We start from the raw sequence: 19,112 nt of genomic DNA, 5'->3' as shown, positions 1-19,112 counted from the left end.
ATGGCGCAGGATCCGAACAGGCTTGCGCAGTTCAAATATGCGGCCATGTCCAACCTGGTCCTCCAGGCGGACCGGCGCTTCGTGACACGGCGAGGCGACGACGCCACGGGCGACCCGGAGTCGCTGGCCGGCCGCATTAGCATCAAGGAGATGGGCGGGCGCGTGGCCCGCGACAGCGCGCCGACGGACAAGAAGAAGAAGAAGCAAGGCGGGCTGGCCGACATCGAGCGCGGCGACATCCACGAGGGCGAGGACGTGCTGGAGCGCGAGCAGAAGAAGCGCAAGCGCGGCGAGCCGCAGCAGCTGCGCGGCACTGGCATCCTGAGCCAGGCGGACCTGCTCGTTGAAGACCTGCGCTACCGGCCGCGCACCCCCGCCACCAGGTCCACGTACGAGCTAATCACAACCATCGTCGGAAGGCATCTGGGCGACGTGCCGAACCACGTCGTGCGCAGCGCCGCGGACGCGGTGCTGGAGTACCTGAAGGATGAGAATCTCAAGGACTTCGACAGGAAAAGGGAGATCGACGACATTCTCGGGTCGACCATGGGCTCGAAAGAGTTCAACGAGCTCGTCAACCTGGGCAAGAAGATCACCGACTACGACGCCCAAGACGACGACGAGGAAATGGGCGACGCGGCGGACGGGGCTGCGGGCGCAGAGCTGGATGAGAAGCAGGGTGTCGCGGTCGTTTTCGATGAGGATGACGATGATGAGGAGGCGGGCCAGACGTTTGAGGTTCGGGACGAGAATGATACCTCGGATGAAGAGGAAGGAGATTTCGCCGAACGGCAAGGCGCTGAGGGTGCTACGGCTGCTGGCGGCGGTATACTTGCCGACGACGAGGACGGCGACAACCTTGGAGGCGAGGAGGAGATGATTATCGACGGTGGCATGGACGCATCCGCGGCGGAAAAGAAGGGCGCGGATAGGCCGATTCCGGCGCACGAAATCGACGCATATTGGTTACAGCGCCAGATCGGACAAATATACGAGGACGCGCACATCCAGCAGGAGAAGACTCAAGAGGCATTGCAAATACTGTCTGGAGAAACCGAGGACGACGAGGAGAAACCGCTCCGTGAGATTGAGAACGACCTTATGGAGCTTTTCGACTGGGAGCACCACGAGCTCGTTGCGAAGCTCGTTTCTAACCGGGATAAGGTTGTCTGGGTCACCAGGTGGCGAAAGGTCGAAGACGATGCCAGCGCGCGGGGAGCCATTGAGAGGGAAATGATTGCCGCCGGTCACAGGAAGATCTTGAACGAGCTACGGACAAGAGAAGACGCCCCGACGGATGCGCCTGCATCGAAGAAGATGAAGGTCGAGCTCATGGACATTGACGTTCCTAAGGCAGAGGAGAAGCCGGACGCTGCAAAGGATGGCGGATTGGTCGGCGGTCTCCAGCCCAGGAGGCTGATAAACCTGGAGAACCTGGTCTTTGAGCAGGGTAACCACCTTATGACCAACCCGAACGTCAAGCTGCCCCAAGGTTCAACGAAGCGGACCTTCAAGGGCTACGAGGAAATCCATGTTCCAGCACCGAAGCCTAGGAGAGACCCGAACGATGCGCCGGACTTGCCTGTCAGTGAACTTCCCGAATGGGCACGAGTTGGTTTTGGTACCTCGAAGAGTCTTAACAGGATCCAAACACGATGCTACCCCACAGCTTTCAAGGACGACGGCAACATGTTGATTTGCGCGCCTACCGGTTCCGGAAAGACGAACGTTGCCATGTTGACCATGCTCCGTGAGATTGGCAAACACAGGAACCCGGAGACTGGTGAGATCAACTTGGATGAGTTCAAGATCATCTACATCGCCCCTCTCAAGGCTCTGGTGCAAGAACAAGTCGGAAACTTCGGAAAGAGGCTTGAGCCATATGGCATCAAGGTTTCTGAGCTTACAGGTGATCGTCAACTTACCAAGCAGCAGATTGCGGATACCCAGGTGATTGTCACGACCCCTGAGAAGTGGGATGTCATTACTCGAAAAGCCACCGACACGAGCTACACAAACTTGGTGCGGTTGATTTGTATCGACGAGATTCACTTGCTGCATGATGATCGTGGTCCCGTCCTGGAGAGCATCGTCAGCAGAACCATCCGCCGCCAGGAGCAAACCGGTGATCCCGTGCGCATCATTGGTCTTTCTGCCACCCTTCCTAACTACCGTGACGTTGCCAGCTTCCTGCGGGTTGATCCTGTCAAAGGCCTCTTCCACTTTGACGGAACTTTCAGGCCTTGCCCGCTGAAGCAGGAGTTCATCGGTGTCACCGACAAGAAGGCCATCAAGCAGCTGAAGACGATGAATGACGTCTGCTACACGAAGGTTCTGGAACAAGTTGGGCAGCAGGACAACCAAATGCTCATTTTCGTCCATTCGCGAAAGGAAACTGCGAAAACCGCCAAGTACATTCGCGACAAGGCGTTGGAGATGGAGACGATCGGACAGATCATTCGCAGTGATGCAGCCAGCCGGGAGATTCTGCGGTCAGAATCTGATGGTGTACAGAACGCGGACCTGAAGGATGTGATGCCTTACGGCTTTGGTATCCACCACGCTGGTATGAGTCGTGCTGACCGTACCTCTGTGGAAGATCTCTTCGCCGACGGTTCTCTTCGCGTATTGGTTTGCACTGCTACGCTGGCCTGGGGTGTCAATCTTCCTGCTCACACAGTCATCATCAAGGGCACCCAGATCTATTCGCCTGAGAAGGGTAGCTGGGTTGAGCTTAGTCCGCAGGACGTGTTGCAGATGCTTGGTCGTGCCGGTCGTCCGCAGTATGATACATACGGTGAAGGTATTATCATCACGACACAATCCGAGCTACAGTACTACCTGTCACTCATGAACCAGCAACTTCCCATTGAGTCGCAATTCATGAGCAGACTAGCAGACAACCTCAACGCTGAAATCGTCCTCGGCAACGTTCGGACGCGGGACGAGGCTGTCGAATGGCTCGGCTACACTTACCTGTATGTCCGTATGCTCCGGTCGCCGGGTCTTTACAGCGTCGGCGCCGAGTACGAGGACGACGAGGCTTTGGAACAGAAGCGAGTCGATCTCATCCACTCGGCCGCTACTGTATTGGAAAAGTCGAACCTCGTCAAATATGACAAGAAGAGCGGCAAGTTGACGTCTACAGAGCTCGGTCGTGTTGCTTCGCATTACTACATTACCCACAGCTCCATGGCCACATACAACATGCACATCCAGCCGAACATCTCTACTATCGAACTTTTCCGCGTCTTCGCACTCAGTGACGAATTCAAGTACATCCCCGTTCGTCAGGATGAAAAGCTTGAACTCGCCAAGCTTCTCGGACGTGTCCCCATTCCCGTCAAGGAGAGCATCGAGGAACCCCATGCCAAGATCAACGTCCTGCTGCAGGCCTACATCTCGCGTCTCAAGCTTGAGGGTCTGGCTTTGATGGCTGATCTCGTCTACGTCACCCAGTCTGCCGGTCGTATCCTGAGGGCAATCTTCGAGATCTGCCTGAAGAAGGGCTGGGCCCACGTCGCGAAAACGGCATTGGACTTGTGCAAGATGGCCGAGAAGCGCATGTGGCCCACGATGACGCCTCTCCGCCAGTTCTCCAATTGCCCTCGTGATATTGTGCAGAAGGCTGAACGTATCGATGTGCCCTGGTCAAGCTACTTCGACCTTGATCCCCCGCGTATGGGTGAGCTTATGGGTCTCCCTCGTGCTGGCCGTACTGTGTGTGCGCTTGTCGAGAAGTTTCCTCGCCTGGAGATCCAGGCCCATGTCCAGCCAATGACGCGGTCCATGCTCCGCATGGAGTTGACCATCACTCCAAACTTCGTGTGGGACGAGACTTTGCATGGCAACGCCGAGAGCTTCTGGATCATAGTTGAGGACTGTGATGGTGAGGAAATCCTCTTCCACGACCAGTTCCTCCTGCGTCGCGAATACGCCACTTCGGAGATGAACGAGCACCTTGTTGAGTTCACCGTCCCCATTACGGAGCCGATGCCTCCCCACTACTTCATCACCGTTGTATCCGACCGTTGGATGCATTCAGAGACCAAGATCGCCGTGTCCTTCCAGAAGCTGATCCTCCCGGAGAAGTTCCCTGCGCATACCCAGCTTCTGGACATGCAGCCTCTGCCTGTCGCTGCTCTCAAGAGGCCCGATTTTACTGGACTGTACCCTAAATGGGAACGCTTCAACAAGGTGCAGACCCAGACCTTCCCTGCTCTCTTCCAGCAGGACGACAACGTCTTCGTCGGCGCGTCGACCGGCATGGGCAAGACCGTGTGCGCTGAGTTTGCCCTGTTGCGGCATTGGGCCAAGCAGGAGGGCGGCAAGGCAGTCTATGTCGCTCCATTCCAGGAGTTGGTCAACAACAGATATAAAGACTGGAAAGAGCGTCTAGCAAATGTCGCCGGTGGCAAGGAAATCGTCAAACTTGTCGGCGACACCTCTGACCTTCAATTGGCGCAACAGGGTGATCTCATCCTCGCAACCCCGCAGCAGTGGGATCTCGTCTCGCGTCAATGGCAGCGTCGTAAGTACGTTCAGGCAACCCAGCTCTTCATTGCCGATGATTTGCACATGCTTGGCGGACAGGGTGGCTTCGTCTACGAGACGGTCGTGTCGAGGATGCACGCAATGACGCTGCAGCTGGAGTCCGACATGCGTATCATCGGCCTGAGCGTTTCGCTTTCGAACGCTCGTGACATCGGCGAGTGGATTGGAGCTACCAAGCACACCATTTTCAACTTCGCCCCTGGCGTTCGGGCCGTGCCGTTGGAACTCCACATCCAGTCTTTTACCATCCCACATTTCCCGTCGCTCATGCTTGCCATGGCCAAGCCTGCCTACCAGGCGGTGCTGCAGATGTCGCCTGATAAGCCTGCGATGATCTTCGTGCCGAGCCGCAAGCAGGTCAGGAATACCGCTCTCGATCTCATTGCTGCCTGTGTTGCCGACGACGACGAAGATCGCTTCCTGCACGCTTCCATCGAGGAGATGCAGCCTGTCTTGGAGAAGATCAATGAGCCTGCTCTGGCTGAGTCCCTCTCACACGGTATCGGTTACTACCACGAGGCTCTGTCGGCCTTCGACAAGCGGGCGGTCGAGCACTTCTTCCGGGTCGGTGCCATCCAAGTTCTCCTCGTATCGCGTGACTGCTGCTGGGAGATCAACGTCAACGCTCACTTGGTCATCGTTATGAACACGCAGTTCTTCGAGGGTAGGGAGCATCGCTACATCGACTATCCGATTAGCGAAATCCTGCAAATGTTTGGCAAGGCTGGGCGTCCGGGCCAAGAAAAGCTCAGCAAGGGTGTCCTGATGGTGCCCGCTGTCAAGCGGGAGTACTACAAGAAGTTCTTGAATGAGGCTCTTCCGATTGAGTCGCACCTTCAGGTCTTCCTTCACGACGCGTTTGTCTCCGAGATCAGCACCCGCATGATATCGTCCACTCAGGATGCTGTTGACTGGTCGACTTACACCTATTTCTACCGCCGCCTTCTTGCAAACCCGAGCTACTACGGCCTCACAGATACTTCGCATGAAGGTCTTAGCGCTCACTTGTCAGAATTGGTTGAGAGCACCCTGAAGGACCTCGTCGACGCCAAGATCATTGAGCTGGATGAAGACGACGACTCGATCACACCGCTTAACCCCGCCATGATTGCCGCTTACTACAACATCTCCTTCATCACCATGCAGACCTTCCTGCTTTCGCTCAATGGGCGCACAAAGCTCAAGGGCATCCTCGAGATTATCACCTCGGCGACAGAGTTCGAAGGCATCCAAATCCGGAGGCACGAAGATCACGTCCTGCGTCGGGTGTACGACCGCCTGCCGGTAAAGATGGCGGACGCGTCGTACGAGTCACCACACTTCAAGGCGTTCGTCCTCCTGCAGGCGCACTTCTCTCGCATGCAGCTCCCAGTCGATCTGGTCAAGGACCAGGACACAATACTGAAGAAGGTGCTCCCGCTGCTGCAAGGCTGCGTCGACGTGCTCTCGTCCGAGGGCCACCTCAACGCCATGAACGCAATGGAGATTTCGCAGATGGTGGTGCAGGCCATGTGGGACCGCGACAGCCCGCTCAAGCAGATCCCGCACTTTGACAACCAGCTAGTCAAGGAGGCCAACGCGGTTGGCGTCCAAGACGTGTCGGACTTCATCGACGCCATGGACCCGGAGGCGCCCAACAACAAGGAGCTCGTGAAGCGGCTCGACTTCTCGGGCGCGCAGCTGGCCGACGCGGCGCGCTTCGTCAACGAGTTCTACCCAGACCTGTCGGTCGAGTTCGACGTGCTCGACCCCGACGACATCGCCGCCGGTTCGCCCGCGTACCTCAGCATCACGGTCACGCGCGAGACGGACGAAGAAGAGGAAGAGGAGGCGCCAAAGAACGCCCCGAGGGCGGTGCATGCGCCCTTCTTCCCCTCCGACAAGACCGAGTGGTGGTGGCTCGTCGTCGGCGAGGAGAGCACCAAGAGCTTGCTCGCCATCAAGCGCGTCCAGGTCCAGCGCGAGCTCAAGACTAAGCTGGAATACGTGGTCCCCACGCCGGGCGAACACGAGCTTACGCTGTACCTGATGAGCGACAGCTACGTGGGCGTGGACCAGGCGCCGACTTTCAAGGTCAGCGTGGCGGAGGGTATGGAGGAGGACGACGAGGAGGAAGAGGATGAGGAGTAGAGTAGAGTAGAGTTGGGTGGGGGAGAGTGGTTGTTTCAAGGTGGCTTTTGTTTTTATTGTTTGGGAGATGCAAGACTGGCGTTTAATGTTATTCGGAAAGAATTGGATTGGTACAGCGTAGCAGATTCAAAAAATGGGCTACTTCAATTATAGTCATGCATGTAAGATAAAACCGCTAATTTCCAAACGGTTGCAAGTCAACATGTGATCTTCTCGCGCGGTGCATTTGACCGAAGCCCTCGACGTGTATAATGCTTGTCCTTGCCTGATACATAAATTGGACACCACAGACATGCCGAAATACTTCGCCATAAGTCTCCAGAGTCTTGCAAGCTACTTTAGAAGTTCCTTGGTCTACCAGAAATCTTCTCTGAAGTATGCCCCCGAAAAAAAAAAAAACTCTAATGGCACGCGACGCTCTTGGTGGCGCTGCCGCCGGCTCCGCCGGCGTTCCCGAAGGCGAGGTAGCCGGCGAAGGCGCCGACGGCGACGGCGAGCATGACCCAGCCGTTGTAGGTCATGAAGAGGAGCATGATGAAGAACGAGTAGAAGACCTGGACGGCGTAGAGCACGGCCTTGACGATCTTGATGCGCTTCTCCTCGCGCGCCGACCACGCGACGACGGTCCGCCCGCCGGCATTATTTGCTGTTGTTGACCCGAGTAATGAGCTCGATTCGTCAAAGTGGTTGTTGTTGTCTTCGTCGATGATTGAGTGGGTGCGGGGGTCTTTTGCGGGGGGCAAGAATGACGGAGGGTTCTCGTGTAAGCCCGGTTTCTTCGATTTCTCTCGTTTCCGGTGAAGGAAGTGAAGGACAAGAAATTTGGGCTGGGGGTAGTGATCTTTTGGGGAAAGGAAGAGGGCAAGGCTCGTGTTACAAAGCAAAATGGGGAGAAAGGTAAACGGCCAAAGAGAGAGAGGAGCGTACCAGGAACACCCGAGCCACCAACTCTAACGCCACTCTGGCGGGCGGCCACGGAGGCCTCGTAGCGGCGGGAGAGCTCGCGCACCAGCTCGTAGCCGGCGCACAGCACGACGACGCCCAGCAGCGAGACAATGAGGCTCCAGGTCGAGCCAACATGCCAGGACCGGAACACGATGCACAGGTCCGTTGTGTCCCACGTGAAAAGCATCTGCACACATTATACGATCTCGCCGTCAGCGTCCAGAGCTCGGCAAAAGGCAAAAGCAAGCGATGGGACGCAGAAGAAACGCGGGATAGAGAGTACGTCGTCGATGCACGAATATTCAGGGTAGATGGGTAGGGCCGTGGTTCAGGGCGCGCAGGATGGAAGCTGAGGTCTGGAGGGAAGACGGACGTTCATGTTGCACTTGGGCCCACCGCCCATATCCATGTCGCCGTGGCCGCCGTGGCCCATATCGCCGTGGTCCATGTGGCCGTGATCCATGTGTCCGTGGTCCATGATAGCGGTGGTGTTGGTGGTGGTCGGGAAGAGCTGTGTTGTCGGGGGTGAAGGTGAGGCTTAATGAGAGCTACGCGGCCGGGATATGTGGCGTCGGCTAAGCTACGGAGAGCCTCGAGCTGCAGGGCGTCGTAGCGTCGCTGCAGGTGACGGATGGTGCGATGAGCAAATAAGAGGTGGTTTTGTCGTCTGACGAGTGCTCCAGGGGAGCTGGAACTGCGGGTGATACGAAACGCGTAGTGCCTTGACTCGCACTGCACTAGACCAGCCAACCAACCATCAGCCAACTCTCCACGTCCTGCTCTTCGTCCATTACTTCCTCTCCGCCCCCGCCTCAGCAAAGGCGGCGACTCGGGCGGAGATAGCGGGCGGCAGAAAAATGGCCATAGCTCCCTCCCCTCACGTCACGCTGACCCGCACGCGTCGCGCCTTTTCTGATTTCTCATCCATCACCAGTTCTCCGTCGGCTACGGCCCGCTTCCGAATTCTTCCAATGTCTTGACCCGCGATACAAAGTCGCCCACCATCTCGATAATCCGGGGTCTTGCCCCACACGTCTTCTCCAATGCAGCCGTCAATCCGTCCCGCCGTGGCCGCAGCGCGCCGCGTCGCAACCAGCCTCACCCCACTGAGAACCGCCGCCATCCGCCCGCTTGCTCTTGCGTCAGTCGTGACGCCCCTCAGTAGTAATGCATTCGCGCCGAGACCCTTCTCCTCCAGCGCAGCGGCGCTCAGCAGTGCCGGCGGTCTCCCATTACCCATCAACCTGCCGAAATGGTAAAGAGCATCTGCCATTTGCCTCCAGGCCGCAATACTGACGCTTTTCTCCCCCCTACCCGTAGGCTCGCCGAGAACTCGCACCTCCTCCAGCCGCCGGTCAACAACTACTGCGTGACGAACGAGCACATGACGGTCATGATCGTGGGCGGGCCCAACGCGCGCACCGACTACCACATCAACGGCACGCCCGAGTGGTTCTACCAGTACAAGGGGCGCATGCTGCTCAAGGTCATCGATGAGGACCACGACTCGCCCACCAAGCCCTTCCGCGACATCTACATCAACGAGGGGGAAATGTTCCTGCTGCCGCCCAACGTGCCCCACAACCCCGTGCGCTTTGCCAACACGGTCGGCATCGTGCTCGAGCAGCCCCGCCCCGAGGGCAGCGTCGACAGGCTGCGCTGGTACTGTCAGGGCTGCGGTGGTCAAGTGCATGAGAAGAGCTTCCACTGCACGAATTTGGGCACGCAGATCAAGGAGGCCGTGAACGCCTTCAAGGAGGATGAGCAGGCGAGGACCTGCAAGAAGTGTGGGACGCTGTGTGATGTTGTGCCGAAGCAAACATCATGAAGTTGTATTAGTTGAGTGCCAGTATTGGTAATAGCACGGATGAACGCAAATAAGGTAACCAAAAAGGAGAAAGTCAAGTTGGGCGGGAGGGTCACGCTTCCACAATTTGCATTGGTTGGTTCGGGAGAGGACTGCCATTGGCCAAATAATTGTTTCCTATCGCGGTGCTCCCTACCATGGTTTGCTGCGCTACAGGCCCTTCCAGGCCAGCTTAGCAACGTGATCCGTCTTCTTCCTACTAGCCTTGACGAGGCCAAGGTACTTCAGCTCGGCGAGCGACCGCTGGAACAACGCCCTATGATACTGTTAGCAACTCGATTCCTCACGCACAGCACTAACGAATTTCTTACATGGTCATGCTCTGATCTTCGCCCTCCTCGCCGACAATGGCGTTGAACGCAAGCCACAAGTCGTTGACGTTTATGAGATTACCCGACTCCAAATAGAGCTGATACAAGATGGCGGTTGGAGGTTGGGTCGATGAGAGAGCGCCCTCAGCGCCCTTGGCCGTCTCGCAGCAGCTACAACCCAAATAATCATGTGGCGCCGACAGCGCTCTTTCAACCGCAATACGCGGTTTCGGCGTGAAGACATCCCTATGTGGGCTTCTAAGGTCGTATATGACGACCTCGTGGAGGAACAGGTCCTGAGGCTGCACCAGCACGTTCTCAAAATAGTCGACCAACCAGCCATGCAACTCCTCGACAATCTTGGAGTAAGCAGTGTCGGTGGCGGAGAGGGCCGACTTGTGCTTGCTCAGCTCGACCTTCTGCGCGACAACGGTCGTGCGCATCGTGTCGTGGCGCACGTCGTGGGCACTGCGCAGCGGTTGGCCGGTCGCTCCCGTGCTCGCTACGAGTTCGTTGAGGTCGGTTTGGATTTTTGCAACGCGCTTGTCTTTGGCGCTTGATTTGACGAGGACGGCGAGTAGGTTGGAGAGGATGTCGGAGGGGGCCTTCTTGACTGCGAGCAGGAAGTCCCGTATCAATGGGGATTTGTTGAGTTCGCCGGAGGCGGCACGAATGTAGAGAGCGGAAACTGGCATCGGCGAAAGCCTCGGGATCGTGCCGCGAAGGTCCTTCAAGATTTGGCAGGCGTGTACGATACTCTGGATCTTCTCCTGGGTGGCAGTGATCTGCTCTTTGGCGTAGTCGAAAAGGAACTCGTCGGATTCGAGCAGACTGCGCACGGTGGCGGCATCCCGCTCGTCCAAAAGATATTCTGTCAATCTAGTTTTGTCAGCTCCAGGTCAGAGACGAAGCTTCAGATATCATACCTTCTGAACGAATCTACATTTCGCAGGGCCTCAATTTCGTCGCTGCAAATCTGCCCATACTCCAACTCCGCTTGGAGAAATATACTTAGAGGGTTCGCGAAAAAGTGAGACATGTATGCATACTATTCAGCGTCAGCTGCATGCTCGTGGTGGGTGAGCTGTGATCTAACCTTTAACGCATCGACAAACGTCTCGACGCTTTGTATGTGGTCTTTGTGTCTGTCAAACGCTTGGCGGCTCAATTCAGGGCCCAGCCAAAGAGGGGCACCGCCATCAATGGTCTTGAGGAAGACCTGCTCCAGGACCTCATCAGCCTGCGCAACGTCGAACTTGCGACCTTCGAGGCAACGGATGGCAGCGCTCGGGAGTTTTTCTTGGAACCCCTCCACAGATGTGGCAACTCCGAACAACAATACGAAAGGGATGCGATCTTGCCAGGAGCTAGAGGGGATTAGCTAATGTCGAAAAGGCAAGGCTGGTGGGGCAGTATACCTCAATAATTGAATGGCATCAGCCAGCAAAGGACCTTCAAACGCCTCGCTGTCGCGGAAAGTGACGACGACATGGGCTGGATTTCTCTCTTTACACCAATCCAAAAGCAGTTGCAGGTCATAATTGAGCAGCTTGGGCCCTTTTCGCCGAGGAGCTACGAGCTCGTCGCCGTCGTCATCCTCGGCAGAAGTGGCCTTGCGGATGAGATGCTTGAGAAGAGTTTTCAGATTAGGGCATTCACTCGACGTCAGCGCAACAAAGGCACTGTCGGCTTCCCCGGCAGTCCTCTGGGCCAGGCTGTCGAAGAACTGGGCATGTGACGCGATGCTGGGCCCGGCGACGACTAGGCCGGTGGGGATTTTGGACGTCCCGTGGCGGTCGAGGGCGGCCGTCTTGATGTAGTCGATGATGTCGGTCAAGGTAGCGCGGTGCACATGCTCAACGATCCTCTGAAAGGGATAAGCGGGTGGGTGGTATCAAAAGCGGGGATCCTTACGTCGATGCGCTCCTGCTGGGCGTCCCAGAGCTCGCGGCACGTCTTTTTCCGCAGTTCCAAAGACGCGTTGTTCGTAGCGGCACTAACGCGTCGTCGCTTCGACGGCCTTTCGTCATTCGGCTTGAATACGTAGCACTTCTCGTGCTCCATTTTGATCTGAAGCCACCGATGGCGGTGAAGCGGAATTATTGTTTGGCGGTCGTTGTTGTTAAGCTCACGCACCGGGCAAGCGCGCCTTCACGAGCGCACGTGCCAGCCAAGTAGACTGTCACCCCGAAATTTCCATACAAAGTCATCTTATTGGGTATATACTTTTCTATCGGATTATGCTACACTCCGCATACCGTTTTAGTCGTGATCCTCTTCCGTCAGACCAGGACAGCCCTCCATCTTTTCGTTGGGATATTTGTACTTGCACCAGAAGCAGTAATTGTGCTTATCGCGGAGGTACTGGACAGCCATCTCAAGCTTCTTCTGCGGCTCCAAGGCGTTAAATTCTTCCAGCTCAGTGTCTTCCTCAGCAAGGTCCTCGTGTACAATCATCTTGGTCTTGTCGTCCTTTCCAAGGCCGCGCTTATCGTCTTCATCCTCATCTTCGTCGTCATAAGTAGGCAGACGTGTTAAGCGTGTCTCAAGAGCCTTGCGCATCAGACCTTCGCTTTCTTTTTCTAAGCGGAAACGTACAAGACCACGCCAGATCAACGGGATGCTTCGCAGAGGCTGGCTCTTGTCATCCACAGGGACGGCCGGTTTCTTGTCATCAGCAGGGATAGATGGTTTCTTGTCATCAGCAGGGATGGCTGGTTTCTCGTCATCGCCAGTCTGCCCCTCATCGCCGTCTTGCGCATTTTCTTCCTGCGTGTCTTCGACCGGCTCAGTGTCCAGCTTTTCGGCAACCTTTTGAGCGCCGATGAACTGGCCTTCCATGCGTTTGTTCTTCCGCTCCTGGGCCATGCTTGCAAAGTATTGCTCCTCGGTCTCTTTTTCAACCTTGGCCTTCTTCGTGTGCTCTTCGTACGTCTCGCGCAGCTTGCGCTTCTTTTCGGACTCCATGCCGATGCCTTCACGGCCCTCCTTCATCTGCACCCTCACAGGCTCAGCGACGCCGTATTCGCCTTTGCCCAGCTTAGATCCCTCTTTGAAGCCCATCTTGGCGAGCATCTTGAAGCCCTTGTTGGAGCTGTCGATGGCTTTGTCGAGGGCAGCTTCGCGGGCAGCGTCGGCTTCTTCTGCAAGCTCACGCTTCGTCTTGTGGCTCCGACTCCGCTCGATTCTCTTTACTAGGGGTGAGTGTCAAACATGGCAAGACGCAGGATGGGCGCGACAGCTTACCTCACGTTTCTCGCGCTGCAATCTCTGCAGCGACGTCTCCTTCTTGGTCGGCTCCTCAATGACCATGTTCATGTAGTCATCTTCGTCATCGTCGGCTGCGGCGGGGCCAGAGAGCGCCCGATCTTCGGGGGTGGGCGACATGCTAGCGTGGAGAGAAAGTGTGGTGGTGAAGCTGTGACCTCATAGGACCCCGGAATTTGAGCGGCCCCAGAGCCGATCGGAGGCTCGGCGGCCGACGCGGCGTCGCCTTGTCAGGAACATCGCGCCCTCGCTTCTTCTTCCCATTCATCCGCCCACCGATTCTTTTTTTCTCTGCAAGTGTCGAGACTAGCGTTGCCACGGCACCTATGGTGCGCGCAGACGATCGATTCGGCAACTCCGGAATTTGCGGTGGAGAGTACGGCGTGTCCGCGCCGCACCGCTGACATGACATCCACCTCACGCTTTGCCTCGCACCAGAGCCTCCTTGATCTAACGCGCGACCAACCCGGAACCAGACACCCGGGGTGTGTCGCAAGTTGCAAGCCGCATTCGCCGGCAGAGGTCGCGATGGCTGATCTACGACAAAGGCGCCCTTCTCTTTGGCTCGCGTGACCCGGTGCCAGTGTCCCTGCGCGTTGTGGATTTTTCGGTCAGCCTCTCCGCTCATTGGCTTCGCTACGCCGTACTCCTGCATGCCCGACCCGCCATGGCTTAACGCATCTATCGATCATCCGCCGCAGCCTTCAGGGCATACGGCTGTCTAACCACTCGCACGCCACGCTAAACAACCGCTTGCCTATTCCAGCTCCCACCCCCGAACGCTTCGACCCTCCCGCGGTGATCACTGCCGGCCGAATGCCCTCTATTGGATCCCGGGGTTGCAAATGCGGGGAATCCTCATCAAACCATCCTTCAACCTCTGCGTTCCCTGGGCCTTAGCACACCCGCCACTTGCAACACGTAGCTGTCATTCCATGCCATCATACCGCCTCCGCCATGTTCTCCAACTGGTCCAGCTGACCACCACCACAGCCGCGAACCAAGGCCTTGCCACCGACTTTGCAGCCCGTGCCTTATGCTTCAGCTCTGCATCTAGCCTGTTCTAGAAACGCAGAATAGGCAGCTCGTCCGCTTTAAATTTCCCAACTACCGGGGGCCGGGGTCCCCTGCGTCGTGCTGTGTAACGAAATCGTGCGCAGCGGCTCTTGTGCAGCCGACTCCTCCGTTTCATGCAGAATCCCCATCCCGATCTGCAGCATGTGCTCGTTCAAATTTCTTCGTTGCCTCGGTTCTCTCAGCTGCTCTAAACTCTCTTTTGATGCTGCTCCGTACAAGCTCTATCTCCAAAGCCGCCATTGGTTCACTTCTTTCTGACACCACTAGCTACCCGCTGCGGGTCCCTGCTTAGCCTACGATCCTCGCTTCCATTCAACCAAGACAGCTGCTCTCCCTATGTTCGCCTCTCGGCTGGCGCCGAATTGTGCAAGTATCTTCCCGGCCATCGGGCCCCCCGTTGAGGCGCAACGCCCGAGAGCATGTGCTTCAAGAAGTCGGCCTGTCCGCAACATACCTAGGCTTGGACGGCTTCCCCGCTTTACGTCCCTTTCACCTAATTACCCACGCAAACAGTCAAAGCCAGGCGCTGGGGTTGAACCAACGACTTCCATCCGATCTGTTTCTTTTCTCACAGCAGCATAAAAATGGATACCAAACCGGCTGGCACCAATGTCGAGGCCAATGCCGACACGACCTCGGGCTTCGTGAAGAAGGAGTCGTTTGGCTCGAAAGCGAAGCGCCACTGCGCGAAGTTTTGGTGGTTGTGGCTCATCATCTTTGCCATAATCGTCCTCATTGTTGTGCTGCCTATGTAAGTTTGGATCATCTTACCTACACCAATGCCGCTTTTTCATCGCGCGCAAGCTGATCCTTATGCGACCGCAGCATTTACGTAGGCGTGCCGCACAAAGGACAGAAGGAGGTGAACAAGGCCGATATCGAAGTGACATACCAAGGGATCAGCGACCCTCAGCCTAATTCCTTCCACCTTGTGTTGAACAACGAGGTCACAAGCACCAGCAGCTACCATCCTACCTTGTCCTCGTTCAACGCTTCGCTCTTCTTGGAAGATACGTTGCCCGACATCAAACCATTCGGCTACATCACCATTCCGAGCGTCAAGTCAGAAAGCGAAGTCCAAGTAGACGTTGAGCAAGATGTCGAGGTTGTCGACATGGACCAGTTTATCGCCTACAACAAGCTAGTCATCAGCAGCGAAGAGTTCAGGCTTGCTGTGCGCGGCCGGCCGTCTGTCAAGCTCGATGGCTTGCCTTCATTTGATGTCGATTACAACAAAGTTATCACGATGAAAGGTGCGTTCCGCATCCGTATATTGATTTTTTTTTTAAAAAAAAAAACTGCATGGACTGACGCTCTATCAAGGTCTGAACAAACTTTCTGGCCTGGCCATCACCTCCGCCGACATCAAGACGAAGCCCGAGCCCGATGGCGCGACGCTTCTCGGCACGCTCTTCATCCCCAATCCGTCGGTGCTCGGCGTGGCCATGGGTAACGTGACCATGAACCTGTCCGTCAACGGAACTTACATCGGATACACGCTCATCCCGGACCTGAACCTCGTGCCCGGCAACAACACGTTCGACATGCGCTCATATGTCAATACGTCACTCGTCCTTGGGCTTATCACGAAGCAGTACAGCGATTTCGTGCTCCCGCTCGACATTATCGGCAACAGCAGCATCAACTCGGCCGGCGAGCACATTCCCTGGCTGGAGGCGGCGATCAAGGAGAACACGATCCGCTACGACCTCGATCTTTCAGCTGCCCTGAGTGGCGGCAGCTCATAAGCTTACCTCGCTGGCCTGATGACCTATGAGGATGCATTGTCATTTTTTGTTTGGGCGGGCTTGTAATCTTAATTTCGAGGACCTTGCTAGAATGCTCGCGCAGTTTTGTAACTGCAGTCGCAACCTTTCACGAGGGAGCATTTTCCCTACTTTTGTCTTTCCTGATGATGTTCGCTATGACGGCCTAAACAGAAATGTCAGTCAAATCCGGCGGAGTCGAATCAGAAACCCTCTCAGTCTCTCATCGAAGAAATCTCGAATTATTTAGGTGGTTTATATCCAACCTAAAGAAATAATAAAGTAAATGTAAAAAGCCCACCCTAAAGAGAAAAGAATAGAAGTGGCAAACATGAGTCATTGCGGAGTACATACACCCCAGAAAATAGCAGCGTGGGGCTGGCCAAGAATGCGGAGTAGTTCCCCCATACTACGGTATATTCGAAAAAAAAACGGAAATGTTAGCTTAAGCACGTGAACATCTTGACGGATGCCTCGGAGCCTTGCGACGACTGTTAGAAACACTAAATAGGGATAGCTGTGCGAGCTAATTTGATAGGCAGAAGGCGGAAGTGATGGGCGAAGAAAAGCCGAGGCATTACACGAGTAAGTGCCACGTTGCCAATGCTGGTGGGCTGGTGGCGGATACTCGGGTCACAGTGGCGGAATTGGTGTCGTTCGCTGGGCCGACGCGCGCCTGTGGGGGCTGGATGACCTTGCAGCTCTACCTAGTCGGTAAGTTCATGAGCATCAGTCCAGTCCCACTCCTGCCGATGACATCTCTTCACACCATCTCATCATCGTTTTTGAAGCCTTCATATACATCATCACCTCAATAATCACGTACGTCTTCGGTCGATTGGTTGCAGTCACATTTCTAGGCTCGGCGGGTCATTTTAGGCGGGGGCCATACCGGAGGTAGTATCGACCACCGATTCGACTCCGTGCAACGTCCGGTAGCGCTATCCCGCGGGATTGGGCACTGAAAACTTGGCCACTTGCGCAGGTACATACATGTGAAGGATGAGACAGAGCGCAATCCGCCAATGCCCCGATGTTGGCCTCGGCATCTACACGCCAACTCATGCTAAGCCCCCAATCCCAGAAGACTGCGTAGGTTCCTGGCGGAAGCGCGGATACTAATTCTGGCGTTGTTTTGGAATATATAAGAGTGCTTCGATGCTTCTGTTCCGCATACCACACCGCTGTCCACACTCAAGTCTCGACGCTTGCATACCAACACACCATACTTTCATCTGTCCTGTCCTCGATCTGTCTCTGTTGCCCAATCGCCATTTCAAGATCTTTGTGTCGAGTACATTATAAGATAAACGGTTGAAAAATGGCTGCACCTCTTGAGAAGACGGTTCAAGACTTCAATGGTTCGTGGGTGATGGTATGTACATACATCTCCTTTGTTCTCTGACCGAACTAGCTGGATTCCTTGTACGGTAACTGACCTTCCATACCCAGAACAAAAAGGAATCCGGCAACACCGACGCCATTCTCGAACTGCAGGGTTTTGGTTGGCTCCTCCGTCGGGCCATCCGTATCGCAACCGTCACCCTTATTTGCAAACAGTACAAGGACGAAAATGGCCTTGAGCACATCGACATCGACCAGATCACCACTCCAAGCCTTCCGGGTAAGAAGGAGACTCCCGAGGAACGCGTTCTCGACTGGGAATGGCGTGACAGCGTGAACGGAGTCTTCGGCAAGGTCAAGGGTCGCACCCGCCGGATTACGTTGGCCGATCTCCCCGATGATGAGGACGGCAAGTTCATGAAAGAAGGCTGGGACGAGAGCACCATCGAGGGCGGTGACCTGATCGAAACCTTTGTGGAGAACCAGGACAGCGGCTGGACGGCCAACCAGACCTGGGGCTTCGAGCTTAAAGACGGAGTAAGGAAACACACGAGACACGTCGTCGTCAAGGCCGGGGAAAAGGTCCTGAGGGAGAAGTTGGTCTACGACTACAACGGCCCTCTTCCGGATCAGTGAAGGGGTTCATGCGAATACATCTCCATTTTGTTTTCATTGGTGAACGGTTTACATTCAGCGCCATCCTTTTTCACCGCTATCCTTTCGAAGGAAGCTTCTACTTGATAGACCAATGCTTCAGTATTAGTGCACGAAATCCATGCTAGTGTTCGATAAATGCAACTATTCGCTTGATGTATTCCCGCGGTAACCGTAATAAAGCGTGCTTCTCTAGAAGCCCAGAATCAAACGAGAATGGCTGTCTCCCACTTTAGCCCTTCCCGGAACTTTCTCGTCTCAGAAAGATCCCAAAAAAACTCTGCTATCCCTCTCCTCATGAAAACGCTTTCCTCTCCAGACCGCGTCAACTCCTCCAACACCAACACGAAAACGTTTCTGAACCGCCCCTGGTCTAACCACCATTGACCTCCACCGGCCCGTTCCGGTGGCCCTGCCGCAATTCCCAACTCCAGTAAAGACACTCTGATTTCGCCATCCCCCTTACCATCCAAGTCCTCTGTCTCATACGTATAGTCCATCCAAAGCGAGCACCAGATTCCGCCCGGGAGAGCGTAACGCTTCGTCTTCGGCGACCGTTTTAGCACCACATTTCTTGCGAAGCGACCTTGGACACGGAGCCGGGTATCCGAATCGAAACCAGCGTGGATGCGGCCGAATGGACTAGAGCCCGCTAGCTCAACACTGAGATCGCAAACACGTATGCTGGGTACAAATGTTGAAATGGCGTAGTCCCAGTGAATCTGGCCCGTGGACGAGGTCCAAGAGAAGGATGGAGCGTGATGCGATCTCATGTTTCCATCCATGCAGGGGAGTGCATGACCGTGATGTGTAGGTAGCCTTCTTTCTTTCGGTTTCTCCATCTTCCACGTCAACGCCCATTCAAATCCGGTCCGCCACATTCCTGCAATATAATCGCATTGTAATGCTTGAGCTGTCCAATCCGCAAGACCGGCGATCGCTGGAAGTCGGTCTTCTTGATAAGTCAGGTTTCGTGTCGAGTAGCGGAACATGATGAGGTCGAAGTACCAAGCGCTCAGCACTTCAATCTCATCAGCAGTAATCTTCGTTCGATGTGGCCCCGCTGCCTCTTCTAGATTGTCATCTCCTCCATCCTTTTCCTTGTCCATCTCGGGTTCGCCTTCTGCGCCTTGAAGTTCCTGCCTATTCATCCTCAATTTCTCCTTCACCTCCACGAACGTTGGCCGTTGGTCTCTC

General features: G+C 55.6%; 7 protein-coding genes across 7 annotated transcripts; 4 read left to right on the top strand and 3 right to left on the bottom strand.

Annotated features, from left to right (window-relative positions):
• On the top strand, positions 1-6,684 carry LTHEOB_12718 (Pre-mRNA splicing helicase; the record flags this gene model as incomplete). Its single annotated transcript, XM_035509616.1, has 1 exon — positions 1-6,684. The coding sequence occupies one exon, from the start codon at positions 1-3 to the stop codon at positions 6,682-6,684; it is 6,684 nt and encodes a 2,227-aa protein (XP_035363886.1).
• Positions 6,685-7,085: 401 nt separating this feature from the next.
• LTHEOB_12717 (CTR copper transporter protein) lies at positions 7,086-8,107 on the bottom strand (the record flags this gene model as incomplete). Its single annotated transcript, XM_035509615.1, has 3 exons — positions 7,086-7,411; positions 7,612-7,816; positions 8,003-8,107. 3 exons carry the CDS (start codon positions 8,105-8,107, stop codon positions 7,086-7,088), a joined length of 636 nt encoding a protein of 211 aa, XP_035363885.1.
• A 565-nt stretch (positions 8,108-8,672) lies between these two features.
• LTHEOB_12716 (3-hydroxyanthranilate -dioxygenase) lies at positions 8,673-9,457 on the top strand (the record flags this gene model as incomplete). Its single annotated transcript, XM_035509614.1, has 2 exons — positions 8,673-8,884; positions 8,950-9,457. 2 exons carry the CDS (start codon positions 8,673-8,675, stop codon positions 9,455-9,457), a joined length of 720 nt encoding a protein of 239 aa, XP_035363884.1.
• A 189-nt stretch (positions 9,458-9,646) lies between these two features.
• On the bottom strand, positions 9,647-11,871 carry LTHEOB_12715 (Origin recognition complex subunit 3; the record flags this gene model as incomplete). Its single annotated transcript, XM_035509613.1, has 6 exons — positions 9,647-9,752; positions 9,808-10,686; positions 10,734-10,855; positions 10,904-11,174; positions 11,226-11,674; positions 11,722-11,871. The coding sequence occupies 6 exons, from the start codon at positions 11,869-11,871 to the stop codon at positions 9,647-9,649; spliced, it is 1,977 nt and encodes a 658-aa protein (XP_035363883.1).
• A 198-nt stretch (positions 11,872-12,069) lies between these two features.
• LTHEOB_12714 (Coiled-coil domain-containing protein 75) lies at positions 12,070-13,194 on the bottom strand (the record flags this gene model as incomplete). Its single annotated transcript, XM_035509612.1, has 2 exons — positions 12,070-12,996; positions 13,054-13,194. 2 exons carry the CDS (start codon positions 13,192-13,194, stop codon positions 12,070-12,072), a joined length of 1,068 nt encoding a protein of 355 aa, XP_035363882.1.
• Positions 13,195-14,735: 1,541 nt separating this feature from the next.
• On the top strand, positions 14,736-15,899 carry LTHEOB_12713 (Pre-mRNA processing factor 4like protein; the record flags this gene model as incomplete). The annotated part of the gene is made up of 3 exons (XM_035509611.1): positions 14,736-14,902; positions 14,977-15,404; positions 15,475-15,899. The coding sequence occupies 3 exons, from the start codon at positions 14,736-14,738 to the stop codon at positions 15,897-15,899; spliced, it is 1,020 nt and encodes a 339-aa protein (XP_035363881.1).
• A 1,339-nt stretch (positions 15,900-17,238) lies between these two features.
• LTHEOB_12712 (Lccl domain-containing protein) lies at positions 17,239-17,897 on the top strand (the record flags this gene model as incomplete). The annotated part of the gene is made up of 2 exons (XM_035509610.1): positions 17,239-17,292; positions 17,370-17,897. The coding sequence occupies 2 exons, from the start codon at positions 17,239-17,241 to the stop codon at positions 17,895-17,897; spliced, it is 582 nt and encodes a 193-aa protein (XP_035363880.1).
• Positions 17,898-19,112: the final 1,215 nt, after the last annotated feature.

The sequence above is a fragment of the Lasiodiplodia theobromae genome (genome assembly GCF_012971845.1).
Source record: "Lasiodiplodia theobromae strain AM2As chromosome Unknown scaffold_72, whole genome shotgun sequence".
NCBI classification, from domain to species: domain Eukaryota; kingdom Fungi; phylum Ascomycota; class Dothideomycetes; order Botryosphaeriales; family Botryosphaeriaceae; genus Lasiodiplodia; species Lasiodiplodia theobromae.
The sequence above is the reverse complement of the archived record's forward strand: the minus strand, read 5'-3'. Positions and strand labels throughout refer to the sequence as shown.